At 40.0% G+C, this 13,279-nt stretch overlaps 1 protein-coding gene across 2 annotated transcripts in view; it reads left to right on the forward strand.

Annotated features, from left to right (window-relative positions):
- The window catches only part of onecut1 (one cut homeobox 1), a 13,042-nt gene extending 5,490 nt beyond the window's left edge, over positions 1-7,552 (forward strand). For both annotated transcript variants that reach the window (XM_005810524.2, XM_005810525.2), the window contains exon 2: positions 3,199-7,552. In XM_005810524.2, the coding sequence (XP_005810581.1) occupies positions 3,199-3,488 (290 nt within the window). In that variant the 3' untranslated portion in view covers positions 3,489-7,552. The remainder of the gene's footprint in view (positions 1-3,198) is intronic.
- Positions 7,553-13,279: the final 5,727 nt, after the last annotated feature.

The raw sequence follows: 13,279 nt of genomic DNA on the forward strand, positions 1-13,279 counted from the left end.
GTGTGTGTGTGTGTGTGTGTGTGGAGGGGGGTTGTTGTTTGAATGGATTTTTAAAAAGATATTTAATAGGATTTTCTTACTTGAACCCAAACCCCTTACTTGATTTTGTTTTGGTTTTTTTAAATGGACGACGAACCAGATGACTGTATAAAAAAAAGGTCAGGATTTTACCACCTAGTACAGAAGCACATGCAAAGCTTATATCTGTACGCTAATGAATGTATTTGGGAAGCTATATGTCAGCGATGGACTTAAAATTTTATCACAGTATTTGCTGCTGCCATCATGACAATAAAAAATGACAATAATAACTATTTATTACATCTTTTTCATGTAACTGTATGACTGTGACTGTGTGTCACCATAATTATAGCCCCACAAACACAAAAAATGCTCTTGACAAACATTCCCACTTGTAACGTTCTTCTGTAAGACACATGTCGTATAAAGAAGTGTGATTTGTTTCGCCAAATTGCACACAGGAGCTGTATTTTCAAATTTATTGGTATTTATCGCTGCTTTCATTGAACAGAACATGGAGAAAATAGTACAACTACCAATAACAACAACAGTGGTTTGAGAAACTTTAATTGGAATTTATTGAGACAACGATAAATCAACACTCATACCATAATAAGAAATTTATCATGATAAATTATAAAGAATATGATACGATAAATGCCCACACCTATGATATCAGTGTTAATCAGGTGTATTTAGTATTGCTCAATCATTTGTGCTTGTCGGTTTTAAATGAACAACGCTCCCTTTGAATTGCAGAGGTTTTGCGCTTTTATTTGATTAATAAATTATAAATAAGATGGCAAATATTCCCTGTTTTGTTACATTTCTAAACTTATAAAACAGTGCAGGTAAAACCTAACCGAATCTCAGGTTTTGTTAGAGTTCAGCAACACATTTTAAAAAGTTGGCTCTGAGCTATAAAATTCTCTGTTACACGTTAGACTTATATAATTTTTCCTAAGAAACATTGAATAAAACCAGCCCAAATACAGTGCATTCAAATGCATCCGATCTTTTTTGGTTTCGTAGCGAGTTCTCGTCTGAGGAGTGGAGTGCTGTCTTTGCCTGGACCAGCTGCTACCGCCCACGTTGCTCTGAGAAAAATGAAAGAGACAGAAAAATCCCACTGTGATTTCCTATAGCTCTCTCAATAATTGCTGTGTTAGAACAAACACAAATAAATAAATAAACAAATAAAGCAGCACAGTTTCCAGTTTCCAGACTGCTGCTGGATTCCTTTTGGTTGTTAAATGTCAAAGAGAGCTCTCACAGGCATAAAGATCAGCTTGTCAGCATATGTGGTCTTTTACAGATCCGTGAGCATTATTATGACTCTTGACGCATTCTTTGTTGCTGTTTTTTGGGGGGGCGGCATGAATGGCCACTTATGCGCTGAGACGCATGAAACCTCTGACCGGTTGATGAGACTCTTTTTTTTTTTTTTCTGTTTCAACCAAACACGGCGGCAGTTCTAATCCACGACATATTAATGAAATCAGCCAAGGCAGATCTTGTCTGGGTTGTCCAGACGCATTAGAAGTCAACCTCTTGTCAAAACCAATGTGGGCAGTAACAGGAGTGCGATGCATTTATAACAAAACTTTTTAAAAGAGCATGAAAAGCAACATAATGGTAATGTTGAAAATTAATTTTCTTTCAGATGTTATTTGATTTAAAGAGGCAGTGTTGTGCAAAATTGACTTTTTAAAGCTTTACCTCATGTTATAATGTTTTAAAAACAGGAGTGTTGCCTTGATTCCTTCATGCATGTTTGAGAAATCCTTTAATCTCCGTGGCGACCATTCGGCTGTGCAAAACACAGCTAGCTCCACCTTCAGAGGCTCCTCCTTGGAGCTGCAGTTTCCAAACTTCCGCCTCACAGAGCAGCTCTCCCCTGTAATTCCCCCAGTCAACTCCTCCAGACTAGCCAGCTGCAATTAGCAAACACCTGGTGGAACTGCGCATCTGCTGAGCTCATTGTGTGAGATATTTCTCAGTCCAGCGCTCCGACAAATGTTTGTATGCGCTTGATAGAGGGATGCTGGTGTGATGACATGCTGAAGGCGGAGTGTCGGGAAGAGCAGGAAGTTCGTGAACAGACACAGGCCCTATTTTAAGGCGTTAAATTGTGAAATTTCAAAAGAAGGACTTTAGAATCTGGGGAAAGGGGGTAATTTAAATTCAAAGCTTGTAAAATCAGAACCGCAAGAAGAGGCTTTTGCATTTCAGTCTGTGGTGTGAAACTATAGATCAGTTTGTCTGTGTAGTTAGAGTAATGTCCAAACATTAAATAATTCAAACTTCTGCGTAAGGAAATTATGTACGCTAAATATGAGAAAATATCTTGATATATTGTGTTGTTGTTTTTGCATTATTGGTATCAATGTTATTATTATTGCTGTTAATACTACTAGAGCTATGTTAGTCATATAGGACTATATGTTTTAAAGTGGCAGTAATATGTGAAATTTACTTTTTTGAGCTGTAATGTTTTCCCTCGTCAGAAAGATGTCTGGAGTGTCGCTTTGATTCTTTTATGCATGTTTGGAAAATCCTTTAATCTCCCATGGCAACCATTCAGCTAAACAAACTGTCTGGGTGGGCTTAGCTCCGCCTTCGAGACGCAGCTCCTCCTCTGAGCTTCTGCCTCACAGAGCAGCCCTCCCCTGGGACTCATGCATTCAGCTCCTTCAGACTAGCCAGCAGCAATTAGCAAACACCTGGTGAAATTCTGCATTTGCTGAGTTCATAATACAAATTATTTTTCAGTGCAACGCCATGAAAGTGTTGTTAAAGAGGAGCCATGTTGTGATGACTTCTGTAAGGCGGAGTTTCAGAAAGAGCGGCAGTTTTTAAAGTGACAAAGGCCCAATTTTAAAGTGTTAAATTAGGAAGTAAAATTTATTTTAAGTCATATTTGACATTTTTTAACAACTGAAGGCAACATAATTACTTAACTGGGCTATAAAATGATACTACATGCCTGGAAAACACATAACACTGCCCATTTAATTCTGAAATCAAAGTAACTGAAGTGAAACCATGTGAGGCCACATAAGCCAGATCTCCCACCATAAACTGACCTAATTCCTGTTTTTGTTGTTGTTTTTCTCTGATCAAGCGCATCGCTCTCATGCCTTTTCCGTTTCCGTCTGCTTCTCCCCTCCTTCGCAGCGTGCAAGCGCAAGGAACAGGACCACGGCCGAAGCGAGCGAGGGAACGTGACCAAGAAGCCCCGGCTGGTGTTCACGGACGTGCAGCGGCGGACGCTCCACGCCATCTTCAAGGAGAACAAGCGTCCGTCCAAGGAGCTGCAGCTCACCATCGCCCAGCAGCTGGGCCTCGAGCTGGCCACGGTCAGCAACTTCTTCATGAACGCTCGACGCCGGAGCCTGGACAAGTGGGTGGACGACGGTTCCGGTCACGCAGCCAACTCGGGGCCCAACGTCTGCACCAAAGCCTGAAGTCGGACTGAACCTGACCAACTCATGGACTGACTCAACCTCGGTGGAAAAGCTTTAAAATAAAAATAAAAAACACTTCTGAGAAACAAAGAAAACTTAAAAGTCCTTGAAGCAACATTTTGCCCTTAAACCTGTACTATATTGATATTTATAGTATCCAAAGATGAAAAGCAAACCAAAGACTTCTTGTTTGACCTGCTTTACGATGTTTGTTTCAGCGACACAGTTTTTGTGTAACATACTGCAAAAAGACTTTACTCTCTTTCACACACACGCGCGCGCGCACGCACACACACCCCAACATGCAGACGCACTCACAAATACACGTACACACCCAGGTCTTTAGCTTTATTACACCCCCCCTTCACCTCCCTTCTGTGTATCAGTCTATCATTTGCCATCCTTATCTCTAATCTGATTGGTTGGTTTTAATGATGGGTCCCATAAGAGGAGGTCTAATCAGCCTATCGGCAGTCTGGTCTGCAGCTGTCCACAGCCTGAGAAAAAAAAAATTTAAAAAAGGAAAAAAAAAACATGGATGAATGTGGAGTTCCAACGGGATTGACCAACCAACTTTAAAAAGAAAGAACATTTTCATCCTGTGGGGAGCGACCCGGATTGTTCTGCAACCTTGTTTGGACCAGTGGCGTGGACTGTATGTCTGTCTGTCTGTCTGTCTGTCTGTTTGTCTGTCTGTTTGTCTGTCTGTCTGTGCGAGTCGTCTGTCGTTCTGTCGAGCATTCCAGACAGACGGGCGGGAGGGGCAAAGAAATGTCTTTTCATAGAGTGCTAACCCAAATCCAAACAGCCTGAACCAAACCGAAAAGGAGAAGAAGAAAAAAATGGAGCTCGGCCCATTTAGTGGTGCTTTCTTCCAACATGCTGATGCGTTCAGCTGGGAAAATAAAAGAAACCAATCGGCATCGAGCTTCTCGTGCCGCGCAAAAACGAAACCTACAAAGACCAAAGAATATATTTATTTAAAAAGTAAGTATGGGCAATTATGGTATTTTCTTGATATGATAACATTAAGTTTTAAAGTGTCCATTGTATTTGCAAAAAATTTTTATCAACATTTATTTCCAGATTCAACTGCTTTTACTAAGAGCAAAAAAAAAAGACTTGACATAGTGTTTATAACACTTACTTTAATGTGACCTATAACAATTATTTATTCATGTTAGTTTTGATACAAAATACTTTACAGAATTACATGCTACGAAGGTAAAAACAGATCTATTTTGGGCCATTTTACAATGACTGTCTACGTTTTTTCAGTCATACTATTCACAAGCAGCTGAATTTGTCTCGTTTTACATAAGAAAAAAAACCTAGCCAGGCAGCAATAGGTGGGGTAGGGGCAAAGCTGCATTACTATATGCTGTGTTTCCCAAAGTTGGGGGTTGGGGACTGCAACGTGGGTCACAAATCAACAAGTGTGGGATCTTGGGAGTCCCTCGGAAATCCGAAAAATATTACTGATGAACCATGTTTGTGGTATAAGTCTTAACAGCAATACCACTCAGACGTGCCTCGTAATAAAAAAAAAATACGTTTGCGTCTTTAAGCATAAGAACGTCGCTGCTTATTTTTCACAAAATGTTTGTTTTGTTCATAAATCCTAAAACACAAACCTTCCCCCGTCACATAAAAAACGTGAGCTAAACAGAGTCGCATTGAAATGAATCAGTAGCTGCCACACGTTCAGCTCCGCTCGATCTTCTATGACGGTGTGTTTTCTCCACACAAACTGCTGGCTCCAGTGCGTGACAGATAGCCTCGGACGTTTTTCTTTTTTTTTTTTTTAAGGACAAACTGCGTCACCGCTTTAATAATCAGGACTGTAGCGTCAGTCCATCGTCGCCGCATGCCTCTCATGTGGATTCGATTTGATCTCCTCATCAAAGATGTACAGCGGACGAGATGATATCAATGATCGAATCACTTTGGGGCGCTTACACGGCAATGTCAACTCGTCACCTGAATGCGAAAGCATCTTTATACGTCAGCTTGCTGCCAAGTCGTCCTCCCACCCTCTCACCCCGCCCTCACCTTCCCTGCATTTCAGCACTCGGAGGAAAGCACTTCATGGGCCTGGCTCTGGGGTGGCACAGCATTAAATGTATTAAACTGAGCCCTCCCCCGCCCTCCCTTCTCTCGACTGGGGTTAGCAGATGTACATCCATCACAACGAATCTCTGAAGGAGAAGAGGCCTTCTTCTTCTTCGTCGTTGTCATTATCTCTCGAGAGAAAAACCAAAAATATGACAAAACAATGTCTCAAGACCTGCTGATGTTTTGTTTTTTGTTCTTTTTTTCCTTTTTTTTTTTTTTCTTAGTGTGAACCAAAGATGCTACCTCACTCAAGTTCCATACGTGATTTCTATCACTTTTGATGATACCAAAGATAACCAAAGATTTTTTCTAATTGCACGGCCTCTGTGAGTGGTGTTCAAAGAAGTGTGATGTATGTGTCCTGTCCTCTTTTTATTTAGCTCCCCCCCTCTCTCTCTCTCTCTCTCTCTCTCTCTCATTCTCTCTGTTGCATCTTCACTCCTGTTCTGTCCTGTCCTTCCTGCTCCAGACCCTCTGACCTGCAATCAACCCATGCGTCCTCTTTTTATTTTGCTTCTTTTTTTCATTTTTATGCGTGCTCTTGCTTAATTTGTGCTCCGACTACAGCGCCATACAAAGCCCTGCTGATGCAGGTAAAGGCAGACGTGCTGATCCAGCCATAGATGCACACAACTGTCCATGCAGGTGCCGGCAGAGTAGACTTGTAGTAATGTGATCTTTCTTAGTTAGTCTTTCTGCTTCTTCTTTTGAAGAACCCAGATAAAATTTAAAAGAGGTGCTTGAATTTGAGTTTGTAGCTTTTTTTTTTTTTAAATCAACATTAAATAGAATGTTGATTTAAACTAAAATGTCATGGAAAAGTGTTTGCTCCCTTCTTCCTGATTTCTTCTGTTTTTGCTCTTTTTGTCACACTTAGAGGCTTCAGATTGCCAACCTGATTGGATGAACACACACAACCGGAGTAAATACAAAATACAGTTTTCAAAATTTTTCAAAAGTTAGAACGCTATCCACAGTGACCTGGCCCTTTGTGGAGATAGACTGCATCTTAACCGTAGTAACTGATTATTCTGAACGCGTAAATAGAAGAAAAATCTTCACCTTCTCTTGTTTCCCCTGTGAGAACTTGGGATTTCCATGTACTGGACGTCTTGTGGTTACGGGCAACGAGTGTTTTGCGTCGTCACAGAGGACATTCGACCCACTTTTCCTTGCAGAATTTCTAAAACCTCCATGGAGGACTTTATATCACAAACCGCTTGTTTTTGTCAGCATTGCAACGGGATGTGAGTCCAAACTTTGACTAGTCCACTCCAAAAAAATTAAATTCTTTTGGAGCCATTCAGAAGTTCACTCGCTGATGTATTTCAGACCATGTTTCTGCTGCATAACCAATGCATGATTGGCTCATCTGTTGGGTTTTTGTTTTTTTTTTGTTTTTTGTGAATTAGTCTTACACCAGCTGTCGCAGGACACGCACTTCCAAAACGTTTCAGTCTCGTCTCGTCCGTTCACCGAATACCCAGAAGTCTCGAGGATCATAAAGATGTTCTCATCTGAAATGTGTGCACTGGAGTCCCAAACCACCAGGAATGACTCTGGATCCCTTTCCATACCTATAGATGTCAGTGATTTTTTTCTTTCTTGTGGCTCAGATTGGGGCATTACGCATCTTTTTACACATTCTATTGATCCTATAGATCTGGTAGCCTGGACTGAAGTTAATGGAATTGAACCATATTTTGTTTGGTTTGGAAAGCTTTTGTTTCTCACTGAATAAAATCATCCTTTCGTCACTTTCCTAAAATAATAGCCCAAGTCATTTTTTGCCAAAATTTTATTTTATTTTATTTTTTGCCTTTTGGTAAGAAAGAGGTTCTGTTTTGTTTTGTGTCAAAAAAAAAATAACCTTAGGCTATTACTTTAGGAAGGTGACTATTTGTAAACTCCATTTTATGTAAAAAAAAAAAAAAAAAAAAACTTTGATTGATAGGACAATTTCTTTGATTATCTGAAACATATAAGTGTGATAAAAAGAAAATCAAAAAACAGCAGTAAGACGGTGAATAATTGATCACAGCACTATTCGTAACCCTGCTGTGTATATATATATATATATATATATATATATATATATATATATATATATATATATATATATATATATATATATATATATTTTTTTTTTTTTTTTTTTTTTTCCTGCTGGCCCTGCCCCTTTGTGTTGCATATTATTGATCCAACGAACAAGTCAGAGACATCTTCACATGACAGCAGGCAGACAGCCTGACATAGCCATGGGCAGAATCATTGATTCAACTATAGGCAGACATGTTCCTGAAAGTAGAAGCAGATGTGTTGCAATCTTTCTTTTTAAAAATAAAAAATACAAAAAAAAAAATACAAAAACTGGAAGAGAAAAAAATAATAATAATAATAACACAACCTCCCAGGACGAGTGCCTTGCTTGAACCAAAGTGTTAAACCGCTGTTGACCTCTCACTTTTAACTCTGTGAATACCTCAGCCTGTAGAAAGGCCACAACTGAAGAGACAAGGATTTTTTTTTATTATTATTTTAGTTTTCCTTTTTCTTCCTTTGTACCTTTCGTTTTGTGAATCACACCGTGGTGCTTTTGCCAGCGCAACCATGCAATGAAGACATACCAAAGGATTTTCTGTTGTCCACTTCTACAGATCAAACCAAAGGTCTATGTTTCTCGTCCTCTATCCCCCCCTCCAGACACACACACACACACACACACTCCCTCCCCTCTTCCCTTCCTTCTCTCTCTGCTGTGTGTAGGAGGGTCCAGCACTCTGGCCGTGCATGTCTTTTATCAGTGTCTCTGAATACCTCATAGTAATAATTCCTTTGAGTTCTGCATCGAGATGTCTTATCTGTGACTAATGGAGAACTCCACCTGTGTGGTATTTGATATTGTTACGTCAAAAAAGCTGTACGATTATCTATTTTGGAGCTGTTGTTTGTTGTTTATTTTACTTCTTCTGTTTTTGTTTTTTGTTTTTTTACTTCTTTTTTGGGGGGGCGGGGGGGCAGAAGTGCTCTGTTTCAAGACATGGAGGACAAAGTTTCAGGGTTGACGCGAAACCTGAGGAGGAGAAGATTATTTTTTATCAGACGATGGGGGTTATGCCAATGTTATGACGTAGACGATTACTTTTACAGGGTAAAACCAACTGCTGTGATGTTGTGCTCCTACTTTCTCTTCTACCTACTACTGTGTTGTGATTTTAATTTAATTGCCTTTTCTTTTTTTGTATAGGTTCTTTAATTTATGCATTTGTAGAAGCTCTAGATTTGTACATAGTATAGGGGATTTTTTTGTAGAAGGGGGGGGGAAATTAAACAAAAAAATACATTTTATGCTTTACGTTACAGCCTTATTTTTGATGTTTAGATCTAACAGAAGAGTAGTCGTTTTTTTTATTTGTAGTTTTTTGGTTTTTTTTTTTTTTTAACTGCATCCTACCCGACATTTCAACGTGTGTGTTTTGAACACTGCCAAAAATCCAGACGGTCCTTTTTTTTTTATTATTTTTTAGCCAGTGCCTACAAAGTTAAACAGGCTTACTTTATTGGCTACCTGGCAAATAACAAGCAGTGTGTATGCGTGTGTGTGTGTGCGTGTGTGGATTTTTTTTGTTTGTTTGTTTTTTCTTTAAGTTTCCTTTGAATTTTTGGAAGAAGAAAAAAAAACTGTTACTCTATGGGTAATACTGCACATCCAAAGATTTTTAAAACAAACCAAAAAAAAAAAATAAAAAATAAAAATAAAAAATTGGAGAAAAAATATGTATATTGAAGAGGGGTGGGGGGTGGAGGGACAGAGGGGGGGAAAGCACTGGCATTTGTGTGGTAGATTTGTTGAGTTTTTCTTCGCCATTCGCACGGGTATAGAATGTAGAAGGCGTAGGGCTATGTAGGCAAGCTTACTCCTACCGGGGGAATCTCCTGTTCAACGTACAATCCGAAAGCATTTTGAAAGCGGGGGTGGGGGGCTGGAAGCCTCTGCTCACTTTGCTGTCTTGTGCACGGGGTGGTGAGGTGGAGCGCGGGCTGGGGGGCAGCCGGTCTGCCAGGGGCCATGCCACGGAGCTGGGTCTGTTTTTATTTGCCGTGGCTCGCCGCCTCGCTCCACCAAGTATCTGTTCTTTTTGGTACGTACTCGTGTAACGACTATGTGCAAAGTCTAATAAAACTGCAAAGAAAACCTTACCAGAGGGATTTCTGTGTGAGTGTGTGTGACGGCTGATGCCTACCTATAGCTGCGTTTCCATGACAAATGTACAAGAGGAAGAAAAAAACAAAAAAAACTCTGCCGACGTCGGAAGAAATTCGCGATTTCGCAAATGTGGCATTTTCTTTCAATCGGAATTAAAATGTGAATATGTTTGTTCATGTGATGACTCGTTAAAGAAAAAACATGCTGCGTCATGATCCTCCAACTACTTCCTGTCTTCTTAGTCGTTTCCGCCCGGTTATTGGTCGCTCACACTATTCGATAACGTCACCCGTGTGTCCATTCGAAATGTGCGCACATTTTTGTCAATGTTCCGCTAATGTTGGAAAGAAGAAGAAAAACAAACACACAATTTCACAATTGTGGTACGTCCATCGCACAGGAAACACAATTAAATTCACGAAATGAGTTATTTAAAAACACCCCGCGCCATCCGCCTCCTACCACTTCCTGCCGTCTTCTTCGTCTTCTCTGCCAGCAGAGGCATCCAGTTGTCGCTGCATTTCCATTACAAATGTGTGCAAAACTTTGTTGATGTTCCGCCGATGTTGGAATGAGCACAATTTTGGCATTGTGGCGTTTAAATTAAATAAGAAACGCAATTAAAATGGCAAATGCATATGGTTGTTCACCGACAAGTCATTGTTCCTTGTCATGATCCTCCAGCTACTTCCCTTCATCTTCTTCTTCGTGGTTCACGCCATTGGCGATCATGTGACTTGTGTTATGTATGCGAAATAGCTCATTCTAACACTTCATTGAAACCATAAGGGCATTTTTTGGAGTTGCCATTTTTCCATTGAGCAAATGCATTTTTTTTTCGTTATCCCAATTCGCGCAACTACACGGTCAATGGAAACGCAGCTAGTAGGCAACTGACATTACTGCAGAGGTGTGCATCTCAGAGCAGAGGACCCACTCCTAGGGATGTTTCCTCTCTTCACACCCAGACAGTCTACAGAGTCTAATAAAAGCGCTGACTGTCAGAACAGGTGGAATCAGCATGCGCTGCAGTCCTTACATCACAGGATGGGAGACGTTGCATCAGCAGAGCGCACGTGGTTAGATTATACCCTTAAAGGAGTGTATTTGTAGTGAAACCATTTGTTACAATGTGGACCTACCCCCCACTTCCTTTATACTTGTATTCATTTTTGTCACCAAAGGAGTTCCCATATGATGGGGTAGCTTGACTACAAGACTCATAACAATACTGCAGCGCCTAAGACAATCATCTGGATCTCTTTACGCTGGGGAACTAGTTTCTCACCCGCAGCGCGGTGCCCTCGAGCTATTCATACGCAAAGATGCTTGACGGGTTTTGATAAAAAATAAATAAATAAATAAATAAAAACAAGCATATTTGTTCTTACATCCTATTACTGTCACAGTTCATTTCTGCACTTCCATTTCAAAGTGAAATCCCAACAAACTGCTCGACCCCGTTTCTCTTTTTGGTTCGAACCCACCCCACGCCCCCGAGGCCTCTTGACACACAGCGGTAACTTTTATTTTATTTTATTTTATTTTATTTATTTTTTCTTCCGTCGCTGAATGGTTGCGCGTGAGTGTGCGCGCGCGCGTGCCAGAGAGGCAATACCGTCGGTGTTGCCTCTCAGATGTACAACAACTCCGTGTCTCGTCACTTGATTTGTCATTGCCGTTTTCTCCCTCCGAGCTTTGCTACTGCTTTCTCAGTGCCGTGCAATATCATCTGTTGTGATTGCTAAGCAAAAAAAAAAAAAAAATCATTTAAAACAAACAAAAAAAAGAAAGAAAGAAAAATGAGAAGCAAGCGATGATGTCATCCAGCTTTTTTCAGTGTTCAAATGTTTCAGCATTTCTTGTAGTCACGAAAAAAAGGTAGAAAATAAACTGTTGGTATTTCCAACGTATGAGGTCTCGGCTCTTTTATTACTTTTTCTTCCTTATTTGATTTCTGGGAAGAGTGTGTTTTGGTCCTTTTTTTTATTTTTTAGTACCCAGACAGATAAATTGAATCCATAAACCTCCAAATCGGATAAGAAAAAAAAAAACAGAAGATAAGGCATGCAAGCATATGAGTCTGTCTTGGATCTGAATCAGATAACTTTTTTTTTCCATCCAGTGCCTTGCAAAAGTTTTAATATCCATTGGGGGGGAAAAATGTTTCACATTTTGTCAAATGTGAAGTGGAAGGGAAATGACCACATGGCTTTCAATACGTGGCAAGAAGAAGTGAAGAGCTGGACAAAAGATGCAGAGGTTCGCCTTCCAGAGGGACAGTGACCCCAAGCACAGGACCGCAACGCAGATTAGAACGGCCCAGTCAAAGTTCTGGTCTAAAAATGAGACAGAATCCCTGGCAAGACTTTAAAACCAATGTTCACAGATGTCCTCCAGAGCCACTTTCCAAAGATGAATTGTCAAAAGTTGATGCTTTTGTGTCCCTTTCCACTGTAACTGCAGGTGAAGGTGAATTTTTATTTGCAGAAAATGAAATACATGTATCGTATTTCTCTCATGTCAGAGTTATGCACTGCATTGAGTTGCTCCTCATATCCCACTACAAATACAATAATGTTTGCAGTTATGACGTGACAAAAAATCAGCCGTTGGCGCATCTTGCTAACCTGCGTCCATTCAGGTAATTCAAACTAAAATCTACTATGCTCTTTGGTGCATTCACATTTCTGCAACTGTTTCATGTAAGAACTTGAAAATCCTTGTCTTCCTGAACTCTATTTGCCTCCTTACTTACTGCTGAGTCATTACAGTGACCAACTTTAAGCCTCAAAGTGCAATGAAAGCATCCACCAGCCTATAAAATATGGAAAGCGTCCAGGGGCGTGCAACCACAAATTTATTACCTTAGAGTAGTTAATGTTCCAGCAAAAGGCGGTCCAGCCAGAACATGACAAAAATCAAAAATTCAGCCAAAGTTCTTGGATCAGCTATTTAGCCTTGGCACGTGTGCCGTTCAGCTAATTGAACTGTCTTGCTTATAAGAGTATCATACACGAAGTAGTGTAAAGAGGCAAATTGCAAAAGTAAACCTTTGAAGCTATGCTATGCCAAGATATGAAAAATAGATTCTGCGAGGGAAAAAAAAATTGCCCAAGAAATAACTTCAATTCAGACATATAATTTAACTCGTGCATGCTTATAGTTAGTATATTTTTAAGATCAGCCCAGTGCAATGACCTTTATTCTGCTACTACTCCTTAGTTGTACCAATGCTTCTATCCTGCCACTAGATGGGGCTGTGACATTTCGTTTCCCAACCTAAATTCTTATGTGGCATTTGCTGAAGGAATGTTTTTCCTCTCCCGGTGCGTTTAGATGAGCTGAATGGATCATGTAATAAAACTGATTTGTAATTCATTTATGTGCGGTTATTAAATGTAATCACAAATTAGAAATAACCATTTTTGAGTAGGTGAATCACGTTTCGTTTTTAATAGAAATATGA

This window comes from Xiphophorus maculatus, chromosome 4, assembly GCF_002775205.1.
Source record: "Xiphophorus maculatus strain JP 163 A chromosome 4, X_maculatus-5.0-male, whole genome shotgun sequence".
Taxonomy (NCBI): Eukaryota; Metazoa; Chordata; class Actinopteri; order Cyprinodontiformes; family Poeciliidae; genus Xiphophorus; species Xiphophorus maculatus.